This window comes from Lepidochelys olivacea (assembly GCF_965140295.1).
Source record: "Lepidochelys olivacea isolate rLepOli2 genome assembly, chromosome: 3".
NCBI lineage: Eukaryota > Metazoa > Chordata > Testudines > Cheloniidae > Lepidochelys > Lepidochelys olivacea.
Window position 1 is genome coordinate 179,488,678 of NC_140413.1, and position 20,808 is coordinate 179,509,485.

General features: G+C 40.8%; 1 protein-coding gene across 4 annotated transcripts in view; it reads right to left on the reverse strand.

Annotated features, from left to right (window-relative positions):
- SPTBN1 (spectrin beta, non-erythrocytic 1) overlaps positions 1 to 20,808 on the reverse strand; it is a 214,181-nt gene that overhangs the window by 67,590 nt on the left and 125,783 nt on the right. For all 4 annotated transcript variants that reach the window (XM_084622256.1, XM_084622257.1, XM_084622258.1 and 1 more), the window contains 9 exons: positions 13,989 to 14,140; positions 9,946 to 10,119; positions 8,417 to 8,508; positions 6,247 to 6,327; positions 5,236 to 5,351; positions 3,942 to 4,054; positions 3,131 to 3,318; positions 2,078 to 2,195; positions 142 to 300 (listed from right to left, as the gene is read on the reverse strand). In XM_084622256.1, the coding sequence (XP_084478382.1) occupies positions 142 to 300; positions 2,078 to 2,195; positions 3,131 to 3,318; positions 3,942 to 4,054; positions 5,236 to 5,351; positions 6,247 to 6,327; positions 8,417 to 8,508; positions 9,946 to 10,119; positions 13,989 to 14,140 (1,193 nt within the window). The remainder of the gene's footprint in view (positions 1 to 141; positions 301 to 2,077; positions 2,196 to 3,130; positions 3,319 to 3,941; positions 4,055 to 5,235; positions 5,352 to 6,246; positions 6,328 to 8,416; positions 8,509 to 9,945; positions 10,120 to 13,988; positions 14,141 to 20,808) is intronic.

The window sequence follows — 20,808 nt, forward strand, 5'->3', positions numbered from 1 at the left end:
TGCCGAATTAGTTCAGAGGGAGTCTAACACACACAGCACAAACTAGCATGAAGTAGGGAACACGCATTGCGCGCAGAAACTGTATCCCATAATTACTCACGGTGATAAGTTTAGTCATACAAATAGTTCTGAAAGCACCACCTGAGAAACCAGACGTTGATTTTCACTCAGCCAAGTTTCTCTCATAGCTGCCTTGCGATCAAATCTCCGTGCAAGTTGTTCCAGTTTCTCTTGTCTTATGAGCTCATTTCGCAGTGCCAGTTCTCTTTCATGTTCAGCTTTTTCCAGTCTTTCCCAGGCCTGAAGAGATGAAAAAAATGAATCATCATATTCTTTAGATTCACTTTTTTAAAGAACTTTAAGAAATCACACCAACTTTGCATGAAATCAATACTGTGGACTAAAATTAATTCCTGATGTAAATTCACTGTGGCCAAAGCAGTTACATAAGGGACGAATTTGGCCCATGTTGTTTAGTGAAAGAGCACAGGACTGTCAGGCTTTATACCCACCTCTGCCAATGCGTGGCCAAGACAGAACTACTTACACTTTCAGTTCCTCAATTTACCTGCCTATGAACTGGGTATCAAATGTGCCTACCTCACAGGAATGTTGTGAGGATCTTTCTTTATTTGTTTTAAATCTGTTTTCTTTAAACAAAACAATTGGTTTGAATTTGTACATCCAAGTGTGTTTAATCTTTCCTCAAAAGAGCTAAAATCTTTCCCTTTTAGGGAGAGAAAATATGATTCACCTGTTCTCTCTCCTAAATCATTCTCCACATAGATCTTTAAGGTCTGACTTTTAGAAAAAGAGCAGAACACTGGGTTCTATTTCTTTTGTTGCATGAGACATTTTTTAAAAAGTAAAAAGCTGTTCACGTACATTAAGCTATTGCCATAAAAATTACATATTAAAATCAAGCTAATCAGCATTACAGATCCTTCTCATCAAAAACAAAAATATCCCCAGTTAATCAGACACTATCCTAGATTCCTCTAAATCCTAACAGATGTGACTTTGCCTGAAACCAAGTATTTTAGGCATTCACAGGCACAGGAGCAGGAGCATAACATAAACAGGGGAGTTGTGCAGTTTATTGCTCTCCCGGATGCAGAGTGAAGCACAGACACCAGTAACAGCTGCTCTGGGAATTCCAAGCATGATAAAAAGCAAATTAGGAAGGCTCACAGTTTGAAGCCATTTGTTATCCCCAAGAGATCTTGTCAGACCTGTTGCTGTTCAGTCAGCTGTAGCTGAGTAACAGCTAGTTGTATAAACTCTGACTGGGAACCAACAAGATTGTTCCCAGTGGCTTCACACAAACCTTCTCCTTCCCTAACTCTCTCGCATAGTGGACATTAGGACAGAGACACTTATGGGGCAAATTCTGCCCCCTGTTCTGTGGCCAAGGAAGACCCTTGATTCACTGTGGAACTTTGTTCTGCTTTAGCTGCCAGGGGGCTTTGATGGCAGGTAGAGCGCATTGGAAAATGGGGTATGGGGGGAAGGGAGATCACTAAATGTTGTTTCTCTTTTCTGTCAGAGGGCCTGCCTACACAGCAACTGGGAGGGTGCTAGCCACCCAAGTACAATCCCACCTAACCCCCTGTACGCAGGTGGCGAGCCCCAACTGCCAGGGCCATACTACTATTTTTAGCATGCTAGCTTGAGCCAAGCTACTGCGTGTCTGTCTACCCGCACTGGGAAGCACAATCACAGCTGCTCCGTAGATATACCCAGTGAGTTCTATGGGGCGGGACTAATGAGAAGCAGGGCAAGGCCAGTGGATCTACAGCTACAAAACACCAGTCACCATTTCCCCCAGCAGAGGGAGCATATGCAAGTGCTGCAGATGCTGCTGCAGCCTTGAGGCTACATTAGTGGTTATCCAGTGTGGCCTGCAGGAAAAGTCATTCTACCCCCTCAATCCTTTAGGATCCCCTGCATCAATCCAGGGGTCCTGGGGTTGGTGCGGGGGACAGTTTTCTCCCTAGCGAGCTGGAAGTAAGATTAAAAGAAAAGAAACATTTGACATGCACATAAGGAGCTGAGAAAACAGAGTTTATGCTTTCACCTTGTTAATGTCCGAGATGAGTTTGCCCTCCCGTGGCATGTATACTTTCTGATTGTTAGCCCTCATTTTGCTTTGGATGGTGAAAAGCAGTACTTCTAAGTTTCCTTTTTCTGTAAATCTAGACACAAATTCCCAAAAGAAAACAGGGTTAAAATGAATATTTCATCACTTCTAATGAACTAAAGAGTGCTTTCTTGAAGGACTGACGTTGTTCATAGCTCAGTAATACAATTATTATTAGTCTTTTTTTTCTGTTTCATTGCGGGTGAAAGCAGGAAGGACAGGAGTAGTGCCCACGAGAACCAACTGGTTCAAATGTCACAATGATTGCACAAAGTCAGCCGATTTGTTTTTATATATTGAAATCCCTCGGGGAGGGGGGAGGCAGTTTTTTTATTTCATGAACTGACCTAGTTAATCTACTGACACAGAATTTAAGGCTAGATTCAAAGTTCATTGAAGTCAATGAGACTCTTTCTTTTGAATCAGGCCTTTAGAGCACTTCCTAGAAAATACACTCATTTTATAGGCACTATGAAACCAACCGCAATTGTAATGCATCTGGACGGTGATTATTATTAATGAAAACTGCATTAATTGATTATACATATTTACAGGGTCATAACATTACAAGGCAGCTTACAGAACTAAAGAGACTTAGTTTCTTGTTACATCAGTTTTTAGCATTCAAAGTTATGTTTTGTAAGACCAGAGACACTTGCTCTTGATCTGGGATAAACAATGAAATACTATTATTAGCTGTGTACATGTATTATACAGTGCTGACATGCATAAATGGTGGCATTATTGTCTGATAATGATACTCTATTGCTCCTTGCAGTACTTTACTATGAGTAGTTATGAGTGGCTGCTGCGAGGCAGTATCTGCTGGTATCTTGCAAATGGCACAGTGTTTTTCTTGTTCTACTGTGTGTGTGGGTGAGTGAAAGAGTGAAAGATCAGGACTAAGTAGAAATAAGATACCAGAGGTTTTTAAGCTATTTTCTTAAGATGAGATTAATAAAAAAACAAAAGCAGAGTGATTGAGTTTACTTAGGTGGTTTCTCCACTGTGCGGTAAGTGTTGAATGCCTGTAGCTGCTGTTGCACACCAACCAGTGAGTTGGCAAATTTGCGATTGTTCAGGATGATAATCGTTTGTTCAATCCACTCAAGAAGGTCAGAAGCCAGCGATTCATATTTTTCAATCATTTTCTCTGTTTCAATAGCATTGTCAAGCACCTGTAACAAGCAGCACAAAACAACTGAGGAACAAGGCCAGACCAGTTCAAACGCATTTCAATCCTACATCTACGTTAGAGACCGTGCAGGGGAACTTAGCTTACAGATCAATGGCTAATTCCTGAGTACAACAGGGGATAGGATAACTGAGGAGTGGGGACCCTGCACTGCTCTGCAGTGAATTCCCATGATCCCAGGCAAACTGAGGGGGCAGGATGTGGTGATTGATCGACTGAGAAAGAATTCCCGTTCAGTCTGTCTCAAGGGCAAGGATGGTGGCTGCTGTGCAAAGTGGGAGAGAAAGCATGTGTGCTTTTTTAAACAAGGGACTCCTCAAGGCTGCAAAGAAGGGGAGAGAGAAACTCTTGGGGGTGGGAAGCAGTTATTGGGCAGGAGAAAGCCACGTCTATGTAAAGTTAACAAGCAAAATAAAATATCAGCTAAATGGTTTTTGTTAAGATATGGATGGAAATATCAGGAAAGATTAAGCACTTCCTATATTTTATAGGAATATATAGTGTTCACGTCCATAATTAAAAGCTAACATATACAATGGGCTGAAGCGCTCACTAGAAATGAATAGTTAGTTTGCTGCATCACAAATAAAATCTTAGCTTGCAAACCTTTCCAATACGTTTTCCTTCAACAGCTAAAGCTTTCATCTTAGAAAAGTAGTGGTAATATGTCACCACATAGGTGATAATTGACTTTTCATCAGGATGGTCAACACTGATATCTGAAAACCAAATAAGAGTTACTTTAGTATACTGTGGGATATGTGGTTTGAAACAATGCGTACAGTGCTGACAATCCACTATGTAAGACTCAGAGATGTGGGTTCAGTGGCCTTTCAGCTTCCCAGATTTTATCTGAAGTCTAGCCTTACGTGCCTAAACTAAAATACGTTCAGTGGTTCTGAGTTAGTGTCATATTCTTTGGTAGTGGCAGCTACAGAACTCCATGACTACTAAGTGCTATATTTTGTGTTAGGCTTAGAGAATGCAAACTGTCATTGAAGTAAAGGACGGGGAGTCATGACCTTTTGGTTCTATTCCAATTTCTGCTGTCTGAGGCTGATATTTACCTATCTTCACAGGGATGTTGTGAGGCACAATTTTTGTCAAACACTTAGAAGGCTGATGTTATGATAGTATTAAGAGTATTACAGAGAGGAAATTCCAACCACCAGCACCAAGGAGTTATAGACTGTCACCCACAGTCATATTTAGAATTCACAAAGGCAAGCAAACCCAGCTGGATATTTGTTCAGGAGAATCCTTAACGAGTGCAGATGGAGAGTAAATTATTTCCAATCCTTGCAGAAATGTTGATGTATTGGAAAGTCAGTGAGAAGAAACTTTCCCAGTGACGACATGATCTTTACCTGTCCTGTGACAATAAAGCTCCCTATTCTAATGTTACTTTGACTTGAAACTACATGCCGCACATGAACACTAATATTCATTTGTTGGCTGAAAAAATGCTGCTGACAATTCTATGAAGTATGTGTCATCTATATTTTAGCTTAAAGAAAAAGTTTTATGTACAGATGATAGAGATGCCTCTTCACTGGGATGTTCTTATGTTTTATATACAAGGCCAGTATGGTGGTCTAGTTACAGCAAAACACTGCCACATGAGAGAATGAGAGTCCTCGGATCCTTGACTGGGACTGAAGGGAACTGGGATTGAAGGTCCCTTGCAGAAGGGAACATCTCGAGCATCTCTCTGATGTCCTACCTACTCCTCCTCAGGAAAATGCAGGGAGTGGTACTGATAGGAAAGAGAGCTGCATCCAGTTGCCTTCCGCACAAAAATCTGCCACAAAACATCACCTTGGGGCATGGAGGGTTGTAAAAAAGGAATGATATTCCTCCACATACAGCCAGTCAATGCTGTAAGGGTAGGAACTCTTACCCTCTGGGTCCAGAAGCTTAGTGAGACCAAGGTGTTGCTCTGCCAGGTTAAAAGCATTCTGCAGATTGTAGTGTGCATTTGATTTCTTCAGCTTGTCAAAATCAATCAGATCAGGCCTAAAAAATAAGAAAAATCCTTGATTTCCCCAACACACAAGCATGTTGCTTTAAAATGAATGAATAAAAATAAATCCGAGACACCCAAAATAGCAGTGGTGACCTATGGAGCTAAGTTCACCAGGGATGAATTTGGACCAGATTCTGACACCTTTACTTGTATTATCCAGTACTTTACTTCTCAAGTAGTCGTACCCCTTTCAGTAGGACACTGAAGGAGTAAGGTACTGCACAGCATGTGCCAGGGTGGCACAATCTGGCCCATGACAAAAATGGGGATAATTTACCAAGAATGAATGTGACCTAAATGAATAAGAAAAAACAAATAATCTACTGCCAGGGTTGTGCAGCCTTAACTCACATTTGTGAGCACTTTCTTGTGCAAGTAGTCACCAATGTGAGTACAAGTGGTATAGTTTAGCTCCTAATGAACATTTAACCTAGGGCCAAATTATGCCACCTTACTAACACGGAGTATCACCATACTTCACAAGTAGTCCATTGAATTCAATGGTGCTAGTCAGGGTAAGTAAGGGTAGCACATGTGGAAAAGAGTAGCTGTCTATTTAGGTACCGAATTGACATTGCGAGGAAAGTAGTCAATCACAAAGTGATACAATCACATATGTATGATTTATTCTCCTGAATACAAATGTAGCCATTTTGATGTGCAATGCCAGACACTAACTACCACTTGGGTGAACTGGCAATGATGTGAAGAGCTACAACAGTCTGATTATTTTGCTGCATCTTTTGCCCATGGGACTCTGCAATGTTCTTGCAACCTATCTTCAACTCCCACAGATTTAAAAATCAAACAGCGAACTACTATACTACAAAATTGTGAGTACACTTTCATCTTTCTAAATCTATAGCGAATATTCCAAGGACATACCTGTGTTTATGGATTAGTGCGTTGAAAGCCATCCCATCCCTCCAGCTAGTGGTAAAGTTGTGAATGTTGACGTTGGGGTAACTGACACAACAAAAACCAGAAAGAGCATAATCAATATAGCATTCCTGCTCTGGCTTTGCATGTTATGTCAGTGGAAGCTGGTGGTAGGAGTGACAATTATAACATAAGGGAGGGATGTTATCAACCAGCTACTAAAGTTTCACAATCATAATGACTGTTGTCTATTCATGTCAATAGCAAGAGGCAAGAACATCTCAGTTTTCCTTGTAACGCTTAAAGAAAGGTTATACATTCTACGCGTGTGATAATAACCAACTTTTTTTAAAAAGCTAGAAAAGTAATTTTACTCTGTGGTGCCCAGTCTGCAGTCCGTATTGTTCCGATGTCTTCAAGTCTGAAGTCACTTCTTGACTCAACAGCTGAAAATTATTATTTTCAGGTACTTGAAATATTAAATATTGGAGAGGGATAGGAACTGCTGGAGAAGCAGAACGGAAAGTTTCAGAGGAATGACCTTTCCCCACAAATGCTTTTAACCGAGAGTTCAAGATTTTGAGTGTGATGGTCAAATTTGTGCCTAATGGATTGAGCAGATTCAAGATTAATTTGATCAGTGGTTCAGGGACTTTCAAAGTTTCCGAAAAATGTTCAGGTTGTTTGCAAACCCCAGTTCAGGTGAACTCTCTGAAAGAGAGGCCTAAGTTTCGCTAGAATTACTTAACTGCGCTCAATTTGCTATACGTCCATTCAAGTTTCATGAAGGAAAGAAACAGTGGATTTCTATAAATAATGGATAGCCAGTTAATAGCAAGAAGGCTACTATTTGTGAAAGGCATTTTGGAAGCACTTCTGTTTATGTAAGCCCTCTTTCTAAATGTGAAAGAAATCAAAACTTTAATTGCCTAACAAATTCAAACCTGCACTAAATAATGTGTGTGGCTACCTCAAAGGCAGCAGGACACCAAGGAGTCTGTTTCAGAGAAGCAGCAACAGTCTTCCCATTGATATTCTTTTTCCTTGCAGCCCTCAAAAGATATTCTGTGGGCCAAATCCACCGAAATCAAGCGTAAAGAACAAGATTTAATCAAGACAAGCTACAGTCCTTTGACGTTTAAAACTCTTTTCATTATCTAGGGTGAATTCCATTGCATAATACTGAATTCCTATAAAAAGCGACACACTATTTCTGCAGGTTAGGACTTTCAGAAGACTAGAATTGTAGTCCTCAGAATTATACCACTCCTGAGACTACAATGAACATCTTTGTTTCATTAAGTCCTTTTGCCCAGCCTACGCCATCCACAAAAACAACGCCCAACTTCTCCGTCCCAAAATGCAACCCCACAACCAGAAAGAGAGAAAATTATATTATTTTGATGTTAGAGTCTTCTGAGATTCTGCCTTGAAAGGAGAGCAGGATTCAGATAAATACTTTTGTGTTCCAATGATATTCTAGGAAAAGATATGGAACATCCTAGTCAACAAACACACAAACTCAAAAGGACTGCATCAATTTTCAGCTATCTATGTTTTGGCCTGCTCCCACTGAAGTCAAAGGGAAATTGACACGGACTTTCATGGAAACAGCTCTCGGTTCCTAGTATATTTTCTAAAACAAAACGTGAAGGACCAGCAGCTCAGGATTATATACCACAGAGTCTTGTCAATCTCACAATAATAATCTAATGATCCACAAGCAGAACACCATTGTTTAGAATGACCCAAAATTCCACTGAAAACACAGAGAAGACTTGGGGCAAAGCTTCTGAAACAGTTAAAATGCTAGTTATTGTATATATCTATGACCTCACAAAAAAATTAAGGGAAAAAATCTGGTAGTAAACATGCCTCAGTGTCATCACAATCTCATAACAGGAATGGAAAGGGGGTGTTGAGCTAGTAGTCTTTCCTGAATTCTCAGATTCTGATATTTAGCACGTAGAACACATGAAAGAAACATAAGTAAGCCAGATTTCACTGACTAGTAAATATCAGCTTTTAAGATTAATTTTACTATTTCTGTTGATTGCCTTATCTTAGTTCAATCCACTTAAGGGAAGATACGTGTTTATACATTTAAAACAATTTCATTGAAACCTCGGAATGCTGTAAGAAGAATATTTCAGATAACCTTTTTATCTACACTCACCCAGCTGTCTTCATCTGGCACCACAGGAGCAAAGCATCCTTAGCAGATTTCTTCTCTTTGTTGTCTTCCGTTTCGACACTGATATCTTGGATCTAAGATTCACAAATCAGTTTTAATGAAATCAATTTACCATTTCTGAGCTAATTCTGCACATTTCCAAAGAAATAAAATAAATTAATACCAGAGCAAAAGCAACACAGAAAACCAAGGAACAGGAAAGCAAAAGAGCAGCAGCGCAGAAGTCATTTATGTTCACTCACTTAGAAGAAAAATAAGATGAACAGTTTCTTTTGCCTTTAACTTACCAGAAGATATTTTTAAAAGTCCACGGACAAACAATTTAAAATTCACCAGAAACGTCCAATTCAAATTGTCAAAACAAAACCTGTTTTATACAAAGCTATAGCCTAATCTTGCCAGGTTTTCTGTGCTTCCTGCAAAGTTCTGAGTACTCTTAACTCATTTCAGTGGAAGTTGAGGATGCTCAGCATCTTGTGAGACGGAAACCTGAGGGACAGATCCCAGTTCCTTCGAAGGCAACGTGGTTTTGTCACTGAGTTCAGTGGAACCAGTGGCTTTAGAAGCAACACAGTCTAGTATGTTGAAGTCTACTATTTTATTCACTTTAAAATAAAGATGGTAACCTATGGGCATGTTGACCATTTTATCCTCAAAGACAAAGTAAACTGAAAAGATTTTACTTCAAAAATGTCAGACTTTCTGGATATATTGCACTGCTATATTTTACACTGACTTTGTATCAGGATAGCTGTAGAACACACAGAAATTTTACAATAAATCTTTTCCTTACATATAAGGAACGAAAGGGAATAGCACTGTGACTGTCATAAAAGTTAACTATACGTTAGCTGTTAGTTCAGACCAGTTTAAAAGCTAAAGAGACATTTACTTTTCAAAATTACATTCTACTCCACTGAGATGGGAACTTTTCTCCTGTATTTCATACATATTCAAAGAACCAAAAATACTCCCACTCATTGTTTGCATGGTTTTAAGTAAAGCCATAAAAGGCAAAAATATTAAGATTTTAAACAACTTCGTGGCTGTCAAGAGTAGAAAGATAAGAGAAATAAGGTTTATACATTTATACTATTGGTTATGACTAAACTGTGAAATCTCTACAAATCACTTTCAGTGATTTTAAGTGTTTATATGTCATATATTTAAACACCCTGATAATGAAAATAAGATAGTTTATTTTGTTCTCTGCGCCTTGTATTTACCTATGTTTTTAAAAACAGTACCTGAATTATAGACAGAAAACCTAGGCTGACAGTTCTCGTTTGCTTCCTGCTATGGATCAGTAGCGCAACTTAGGCATCAATCATGCAAGCCGCTGTCCATTTCTGTAAGCTCCTGAGAAGTCCTGCTGAGTACTAAGTACCCTCAGCTCCCCTTGAAGTCAGTGCGACTCAGGGGCACTTAGCACTTCTCAGAAGGTCCCCAGTAACTTGGAGGATCAGGTCCACTGAGAACGAACATGTAGAACTCAAAAGTAATTTGTTTACCTGGAATCTCAGAATAATGGTCCAAATAAGGCCAAGAGTCAGCCTGTGATTCCCATCCACAATATCATGGGATCCCATGTTTTCTAGATGCACTCTTTGTTCTTTCAGAAACTGGAGGGCTTTATCAACATTCTCCAAACAATGGATGCGCATCCTTCCCTTGGTTGGTTTGGGCTACAAGGCAAAACACAGACCGGGAAAAAAGATATTACTGAAACTGCAAAAAATGTTTCTCAACCATTCAATCTAAACAGGTGCAGTCATCTACAATTTCCATTCTCAGTCTGGCAATAGTATGTATTTTCTCTCCAGATGGGATTTAACGCTGATGACAAAATTAAAAACACAATTCATGATCTGTGGTCACACATCATTTTAGGGACACAGTCTCATCTCAGGCTTTGACCCAGATTAACCCCTTTCAATATGAGGTAAGCATTTCTTCCTTGAGAGAATAGGTTTATTTATTTATTTATTTAAATTGTTTTCCTTTTAAAACTCATTTTTAAAAGGATAATGTTGCTGCGTGGTCATCTCTGGCTGAAACATGTGTCCAAACCAGTCAGAGGACCAGTGCATCCCCAATCAACCAATAACGTCCGTTTATGGAACCAGATAACGTGCCCGTGGTTACCACACCCAGAGGTGAGAGAGGATAATTTGGCCGATATAAGGAGTGAAAGTGAACACCTTCACTGAGAACGTGATCAAGTCTCTGAAGCAGAAGTGAAGGCAATTTAATTCCACCTCCCAGTCAAAATATGCTGCCATCATCTTCCTTTTCAATTCACTACCTTCATTTGCTATCTGCAAGACTAGTGATTTTGCTGGGTGATAATGGCATGTTTTACTGACACACCCCTTTCTGTGCCAGACAGCCAAGATTTGTTTTTAAAGTAACATTTGCTGCATTGGGAAATATATTAAATAAGCAAGCTCACCAATGCATGAACACAATAAAGATAAACAATTAACTCCAGAGGACATCTCCTGCCAACATTTAACTCTTTTAAAGGCAGCTCAGATTTGGCCCTTAAACAAACTGATGAGGCACCATGAAAAGGAAATTTCAAAACTTCTTTGACCCTTAAAGACAGGCAGATTTTATCAAAATAGCAGAATACATTTATTCCAACTGATTTCCTTAAAAGAAAAAAAAGGAAGCCAGCACCGTGAAAGTAACATTTTTGATCAAGACCCAGTGTAACCCGGCAAAACCATGAACGCAATAACATCACTTGAAAGTCAGGTATAAAACAGAAACAGTCAGGTATAAAATAAAAAAAACTTTGTTCTGTAGACAAGCATTACAGCTGAATATGCTGTTCAGTGCTCACTGACATATCTTTGAGGGTATTCAGCCAAAACACTAATCCACACTGTTTTCTTTGTTTTATTCAGTGAATGTAATTAACTGGCCACTGAAATAGCTCAGGCAAAGTCCTTTCTTCAGACTGTACTCAGGAGACAGAAGGTCTCAGCCAGAGCTCTGTTATGTATCCTAGGAACACTGGCTTGAACAACATCAGTAATAAACATGAAACGCTTTGCTAAAAAAATATTCTTAAGGACACCAAAGTGTCAGTAGTCACTGGTTTCACTTCAAATTTCTGTGACCACAAGTTCTCTTTTGGGAGCAGCATGGCCTAAGTCAGCATTAATTCTGATCCAGGGCGTAAGTTTCCAGGAACCTGATTCTCACTTACATGATGGCTACTTTACACCACCCTGGCTATGTAACAGGCCCTCAAAACGGACATAAATTACATTTCCACTCTGAGGTTTCCACACACTGTCAGAGCAGGGCAAACAGGCTTTAGTGTACACAAGACCTCACATTTCAGAAAAGATACTAGGGTGATCCCAGGAATTATAGACCAGTGAGTCTGACCTTCAGGTAAACGGATGCAATGATTATTAAAGAGTAGTTATAAGTGAAGTTATTTTGGGTGCCTTAATTTTGTGGTTCCCAACTTGAGACACCTCAAAGGTTTTCAGAGGATGGATTGTTAGCAGCACCTTTGGAAAATTCAGGCCCTTTAGTGATGTACAAATTTGGGCACCTGAAGATTGGGGCATTCCAAATCACCACACCTTTTTGAAAATTTAGGCCTCAGTGACTTGCCCAAGGGAAAACAGGAAGTCTTTGACAGGGCACTGAACTGAACTCTGCTCTTCAGCATCCCAGGATAGTGTCCTAGCAACTGGACTGTTTTTCCACTGGACTATTCTTCCGTGTTGCAGGATGAGGGTAAGAATTTGTAACACAAGTGTAAGGTTATTATATATTTTATTGAATGAATATATTAACTGCATTTACAATTTAAAAATAACATATATAAGATAGCTTCTGTCTCTAGTTATCCCAGTTGTCCTAACTTTCTAGGTTTGCTCTCTAAATGGTAAGTTTTTTTGAGCAGAGATTGTCTTGATATCTGTGTCTTATGTAGCACTAAACACATTGTGCCAGTGAATAACAAATAAAAAATAAAGGTAATTACAAAGAGCAACAGAATTTCAGCAAGTAAGCCACATAAGATGATCAAAATAATATACTCTTCATTGTGCGTAACTGTCTCAAGGTTTTGTGAATTACCTTATCTATATCCATGTTTGCAGTGGAAGGAATGCTAGAATGTGCTGTTTAAACAAAGGTTGCTGTACTCACATTCTAAAGCTGAGATAACAATACTAAAATAAGAAATTGTAGTAGTGTTGCAAACCACTACTATGGTATTTTAATGGTGATGTAACCACAGATGTAACATTCTCACTAGGAGAATGCTGCTGGCTTGGCACCATTACTCCCAATATAACTACATATGTTCTATTTGAATAAAAGATCCATTTTTCAAACCTTGGTGAGAAAAAAAAAAAATCACATGGCTGGTCTGAGTTTCCCCGTAGATAAAGTAATATGTGACATCAAAACTGACTTCAGAGCAAATAATTAAACTGAAATTAAGCGGTGAAACTGTGTTGAAGGGTTTGCAGACTTAATACCTGAAATAGTCTAAATTTTACAATAAAGACCAACTCTGATCTCAGCTACACCAATGTAAGTGAATACAGTATCGGAATAAGCACTGTTTGCAGTGATCTCGTTCAGGGCATAAGCTTTTGTGGGCTAGAACCCACTTCATCGTTCAGGGCATAAGCTTTCATGGGCTAGAACCCACTTCACTGATGAACAAATCAAAACAATATTTGGAAATCCCTATATCAAGTTTTGCTGTACTAACACAGCACTGTGGGGCATATGTCCAATTTACTATGCAGGGTCTTAACCCCAATTTACTATGCAGGGTCTTAACCCATATGGCTTCCATTAATAAGACCAGCTGAAGACACTTGATTACACAGTTGCAACCTCATGTAGCCTTGGATCACAGCTGAAGACAGTATTCCTTTGATAAGGTTGTTTTAAGAGCAGGGACATCATTAAATGATCTGTGTGGGGGAAAACTAGTACCCCACCATTCCCTAAAATACACTTCCAATAGTCATACAGCACCACTTCTTACCACTGGAGTTTTATTACACCCAGTCCACAGGATGAATATCTTCCCTCAGATACTGACACTCATTTCCCGTTGATGAGAATGAGAACTGCTCACATACCTGTGGAAAAAGTGTCACCCAGAGGATTCTAGTTCATGTGGCATACCCCCCTAATCAAAGACAGCCACAGCCTGCAAGGTGCTGAGCACCTTTCAGAGCCTTCATTGATTCCAATGGGAGTTGAGGTTGCTCAGTACTTCCTGGTAGTGCTCAGCACCTTACATGATAGATGAGGCTCTAAAGGTTCTAACTCCTACTGAAGACAATAGAAAGACACTTCAATGAGAACTAAATCAAGCCCTTACTTGTGTTAAATACAATTTTTAAAAATTGATAGGAAGAGGTTTCTTAAAAATATGGGGTGAAATCCTGGCCCCATTGACATTAATGGGAATTTTGCCACTGACTTCAATGAAACCAGGATTTCACCCATGGTTTTCATGAAGAGATGACAAAAAGAATATAAAGATATAGACACTTACAAGTCTTTCTCCTGAAAGAACTTCCAGCAGTTTGATAAGCATCCGTCCATCACGAAGATCAGTGTATAAATCTGTAATTCTACATGATACACGTGCCAAATGTGAATTAACCCACTTTGTGAAAGTCTTCTTCTGAACTGCCTCTCGTTCATCTAGGCAAAGAAATAATAAAGGATTATTCTAAACAAACCAAAGCTTATGCACAGACATAAAATGATGATATTCAAACCCATGTTTCAATATATTCAAATAAAGAGGCTTGCTAGTGTCTCCAGAGGAGTTATTTAATCAGGACATTTCACAGAAAATCCAACTTTCTTATTTTATAGTATTTTCTGATGAAGTCAGGAGAACTGATTTCACTGGGAATTTTGCCTCAGCAATGTTTGAGAAGTAAATCTGGAGCATGGACTTCAGGATTTGGCAGCAGAACCTGTTTCTTAAGACATGAATAGGTGACTAGTAAAAGAATAACCTAAAGCAGAGGTGGGCAAACTACGGCCTGGGGGACCCTCCTGCCTGGCCCCTGAGTTCCTGGCCCAGGAGGCTAGTCCCCGGCCCCTCCCCTGCTGTTCCCCCTTCCCCGCAGCCTCAGCTCACTGCACAGCCGGCACAATGCTCTGGGTGGTGGGGCTCTGAGCTCTTGTGAGGCAGAGCAGCTGCAGAGCCGCAGCTTGACCCGGTGGCGTGGCTAGCTCCAGCCGGGCCGCACAGTTGCCTGTCCTGGTGCTCTGGGCGGCACGGCTATAGCGTCGCCAGCCACCGGTGCTCCAGGCAGCGTAGTAAGGGGGCAGGGGGTTTGGATAGAGGGCAGGAGAGTTCTGGGTGGTGGTCTGGAACGGGGGATGTGGAAAGGGGTCGGGGCGGTCAGAGGATGGGGTTAAATGGGAGCAGGGGTCCTGGGGGAGGGCGAGAGGGAAACGTCAGGAAGGAGGGGGGTGTTGGATGCGGCAGCCAGGGGCAGGGGTTCCGGGGGCGGTCAGGGAGAAGGGGTGGTTAGATGGGGCGGGGGGGGCAGTCCGGAATGAGAGGAGGGGTTGGATGGGGCAGCGGGGGGCAGTCAGGGTCAGGGGGGTCTGGGGGTGGTCAGGGTACGGGTGGGGATGGATGGGGCAGGGGGCGTCAGGGAACAGGGAGTTTGGATGGGGCAGGAGTCCCGCGGGGGGGCCGTCAGGGGGCGAGAAGCGGGGGGGGGGTCAGATAGGGGGCAGGGGTCAGGCCACACCTGGCTGTTTGGGGAGGCACAGCCTCCCCTAAGTGGCCCTCCATACAATTTCGGAAACCGGATGTGGCCCTCAGGCCAAAAAGTTTGCCCGCCTCTGACCTAAAGTGTGTCTGTGAATTACCAAACTTCCCTGTCCTTTGTTAATCTTGGTTATCTTGCAGCTTTTAAGATAACCGTCCAACTTCTGCTCTTGATTATATTGGTGTAAATTCAGAGCAACTTCGTTGAAATCCATGGAGTTACTCAGGATTAACCTTCGTGTGAGAGCTGAATTTGGTCCAATGCTTCTCACTTATTTTAGTCCTTCCCCCTCATAATAGCATTTATTTTAGGATTCAAAGATTTAAACAAATATTTATGTAAAAGCCGGATGAACTGTTCCAGAACTGCAAGAGTGAAGTTGGCCTGGATTTACATAAAGCCACAGAAAAACAGATTTTTTCAACATACACATACCACACACTTTCCTAACTGTTTGTTCAGATAACCGTTGGCAAAAGTCATAGTTCATTTAATGTGTATGCTCCCTATAGACCTACGTTAATTCAGAAACTCTTAAGAAGTTGTCTGCTGAGTATCCGACTTTTAACCGGAAAAAGGTGCATCGTTTGGTCACTCAGGCTCTTAACTGACTTCAGTGGACTTTGGATCAGGACCTTATTTATCAGGCCTCACATTTAGGCACCTAAATAAGAGGCCTGATTTCAAAGGCACTGACCATCTGAAACTCTTATTGACTTCATTGGGATTTGTGGGAACTCAGCGCTTTTGGAAATCAGGCCACTTTGACTTAGACACCTAATTTTAGGCACCCAAAAAACTCAGAACACATTATTTTAGATATATGAAATGTTTTTGGAATGTAGGAGGGTTACATTTTCACGCAGAACTGAATCTGTCTGATGTCTCCCATGCTCCCTGGCCTTTTGGAATTTCCCAGGAGGTGCAATGTGCCTGCTTTCCTACAGACAGTGCTTCTCTAGCATGGACAGGTGCATAAATCTGGCACATTCATAGCTAGTTTTACTATATTCTGCTGGAGTACAGGGACTGATCGTGGCAACATGGGATAGGAGGAAAGAGGAGAAGAAAACTGAAGCCTAGGGGGTAAGAACACAGAAAGTAAAGAAATAAATAGCAATAGCGACAAGGGGGTGGTGGTAAGGGAAGGAAACAGGAAGAAGGAATCTGAAAAGGAGAGGGCGCACTATCAGTCACTAAATGACTGTAGGTATTTGTTTACTTATATGACCCCTGTCACTACAATATCTCAGTGCCTCCCGTGTATTTCTGAATTTATTCTTGCAGTACCTCGTGAGAGGGCTAATGCATTGGAACTGACCCTCAAAGGTGTTTATATTACACCAATACGTTTTCAACAGCCTGACAGCCCATGGTACAGTTTGCAATGGTCCTCTCTTTGTGAAGTACAGTGTTACAATGACATGGCAACACAACAGCAAGTTCGCAGTAACTGAGGCTTGCTTTCTGATACCCTGATAGTAACCAACCCTAGTTTATTACATGCTGCAGACCTTTGCCCCACTGAGCTATCTACTCCCGATTGTGTTGTAACTTTTCCCCACAAAATGCTCAATGCTTTGTGACCACATATTTCATTCTGACAGGTTTCAGAGTAGCAGGCATGTTAGTCTGTATCCGCAAAAAGAAAAGGAGTACTTGTGGCACCTTAGAGACTAACATTTATTTGAGCATAAGCTTTCATCAGCTACAGCTCACTTCATCGGATGCATACCTTCTAATTATTATTACAACATCACAACGTCAGCAATACAAAGCCAAGATATATATTGTTAATAAGCGGTGTGAACAGGATGTGGGCCACTTCATTAGAAAGCACAGACTCCTTTCTAGCAAAGCAATACTACAAAACCAAAAATAGAGTCAAAAGATACAGCCTCCCATACTCAAGCTGCTCCTCATTTCCAGCAGCATAATAGCACAGTTTGCTCAATTCTTCACCAAAGGAAAAAACCCATCATATCTGGCTAGTGGAAATACTAGTCTATCCAAATAATAATTTAAATATACTCTCTAGTAACCTTAAACATTCTGTTCAGAACTATTTGTAGTGAATTCCTTAGAATGCTTTATCTGCACAGTTGCATGTCTGCTAATTCATGCGTCAAGTCAAGAATGATTCCTTTAACTAGTGAGTCACAGAAAACAGTTAAAGAACTAGCAATGCTTTACATCTATTAAAAATTTTCCAACAATTACCACTTCTCCCTTCCCCATAAAGTTTACATAAAAACTCATTGTGACCCAGATGTGTCCAAGAACACTACATAATGTATATTTATTTAACTACTGTAATGTCTATATAGCAATGCAACATTAAGAGATGTCTAGATACAGGTACAGACTTATAGTTTGGATGTTCAAAGCATTATAGCTTCAAGAAAGCTGTGAAATCTAGTTACTAAGTTATCTGTAATGGAACCTATTAAAATAAACACATGATTAGGGGGAGGGACAGCTCAGTGGGTTGAGCATTGCCCTGCTAAACCTAGGGTTATGAGTTCAATCCTTGAGGGGGCCATTTAGGGATCTGGGGCAAAAATTGGGGATTGGTCCTGCTTTGAGCAGGGGGTTGGACTAGATGACCTCCTGAGGTCCCTTCCAACCCTGATATTCTGTGATCACTACTGTGATTATCAGCCATTCTCCAGTCCTCCTTGGGGTGCAGATTAAACATAATGGGTGGTGAAAGCAAACCAGCGGATACCATGTTGTTTTAGCAGGTGGCAACTGAGGGGCCAGACATATGGACTAATCAGGGAAAGGTAAAACAGAATATGGACATTATATGAAAAAATATGGTGATATATTGGGCCAGATACTCAGCTAGCATAAACCTGTGTTAACTTCAACCGAGCTCTAGTAATTTACAGCTGCTGATGATCTGGCCCATTGTCTGAGGAAGGAAAACAGCTGTGTGGGTCAAACAACAATGTATTTCAGTTAATCCATCCCCAGGAAGCCAGCTCTGTTTCCTTAAGCAGTGACTTCCATCCTTTTCACATGGAGGCCCTACCACCCCTCTGACAGATCAGTAGCTGGCTACTCCTCTCACATTGTGTCCCCCTTCCAGTCGTGTCCCAGTACAGTTGCTGATCCCCTCCTTTTACCTATTCACTCTCTCTGTCTTGTCTTTTGTGATTTCCATTATTTCCTTTGCATTGGCATGGGTTGTTTCTGATTTTTTGTTTCTCCACCCTCCTTTGTCTTGTTTTCACCCCTTTTCCACCCACCCCTGGTGGTTCCTTCCTTCTCTCCCCACTGTTTACACAAACCTAAAGATAGAAATGGAGGCAATAAAAATTCTAGTTACTGCACCTGTGATGTTTTCAGACATGAAATCTCGGTCTCTCTAATTTTCATGCTCTAAATCTTATGTCTCTCCAATCCCTGTACATTCCAGTTATTTGTTATAATCCACATCTAGGTTTGTGGGCTGAGGGAGGGGGTGTTTCTGTCTTTCTTACTGCCCACTGTGATTGAGCAGTAAGGATGGAAAAACAAACTTGCCATTGGGAAAGTCAAATTACTGACTGGCCGAATGCATCCACTTGCCTGCACTGAGAAAGCCCTGCTTGATAGTAAATAGCCAAGCTCCCACACAGCCTTGTGGCATGCCACTGACTGCCAGCTCTTCAGAAGAGCTGGCAAATAGACAATAAAAGATATCCAGGAATGCAGCTCTGCAGCCCTTTCTGGACTCACACTTTCCTTACCCACTCCAGAGCACTCTGTCTCTCTCACTGGGTGCAGCTAGCCTGGAAAAATTCAGCTCTGTAATTCTCCACTGATAGTAGCAACAGTGCAACCACCAGAGTAGACAGAATGCAGGCGTTTTTACCACCACGTCATGTATACCCCCTGTAGTACTGCATATAATATATATACTTTATACAGGTTTCTATATATGGAACTAGAAAACCAGATTAAAATGGTTGATAAGTTTATTTGAATGGGGTGTGGCATGTAGTCTTAAAACCTCTACGGACTATTTCTGCTTGGCATTTCACAACGATGGCAGATTTTTGCAACTGATTTCACCATCACCTTCAAACTGATAAACTGCAAGTACATTTTTTATTCAGGTCTTTTAAGTTAAAAGACGCACAGAATTAAACAAAGACCATCAATTTTATTTGCATATCTATTTTAACCCAGGAATTGCACCTGCAGCTTAGAAAATGCAACAAAGCACAGAAAATAACTAATTGATGCTATATTCATGTATATACTATTACACAAAAATAAAATATACATGTATATATATTAATATACATTAATAATTAATTATGGGTATTTAATATCAATAGTGGGAAAGGAAGCACCATTTATAGTCACTCATGCCTTTTAAGTTTACATTAACAAATGTGACACTTTTGACAAATATCCTTCATATCTTTAAAGAGTTATTTTTAGATTTTGAACAATCTAATTGAAACCAGAGGATATGGGTGGAGCTGCCAATGTCTTTTAGCTTGTGAAAACATTTGTTTCCCAGGGGTAAAGACAAACGAGCATCATGCAAAACATGCACAGCAGGAAAAAGGAAGTAGCTCTTAACAGCTGTATTGATAATACAGACTCCAACTTATCTTGAGGCAACATTAGGAAGGAAATTTCCTTTGGACGGAAACCCCTCTGACAAATACGATTAGCAGGTGGACTTGCAGCTCATGCTTAGTGCTTGTGATTTACTGTGGCTGACTTGGTTTAGTTGTTTAGTAAGTAAACAGGAGTTAGGTAATAAACTTTCCTTAACGAACACTCTTCCTTTATAATTTTAGCAACATTCTGAAATATTAAGGGTGGGATTTTCAAAGCTGATAAAGGAATCTGGATGCCCAATACTCATTAAAATTAAAGGGACTGTAGGATTCTGGATAAAAATCCATGAACCATATTCTGCTGTCGATTACACCAGTGCCATCCTATTGAATTCAATTAACTCAGTGCGCTTGCACCAGTATAATGGAGAATTTGGCTCCGGATATGAAGTGGGAAGTACGAAAATCCAGCCAACAAACACAAACATACACAGTCCTCCCCACAGTGCGCAGAACACTGATATCAGCACTAGTGATGTAAAAGTTTAACTGGTTAACCGATTAACAGATAAGCAGACTTATCTATTTCAGTTAACAGTGAAACTCCTCCGCACTGCGGGTGGCAGCCAGGAGGGACCCCGGGTGCGCAGCCGGCAGCTGGGACACCAGCAGCAGGGACCGGTAGTGGGGATCCCCGGGTGCAGGGGCTGGCAGCTGGGGGCCCGTGTAAAACATGGGTGTGCTGCAGCACCCTCCACACCCCTAGTTCCCCAGTTAAACGTGTAACCTATAAATTTTTAGTCGGTTACATGGTTACTCTTTTTAACAGCTATTTACATCCCTAATCAGCACCGTTCCTTTACCACAAAGGCAATCAAATGTTGTGGCTGCAAAGGCTACCTGAACTGGAAGATTGTTTCTGAACTCAGTTTAAAGATTGTTTGCCCTCTTCCACATTGACCAAAGCTTGGTTTAAACAGATTGAGCCCAAACCCATTTAAAATTGGGT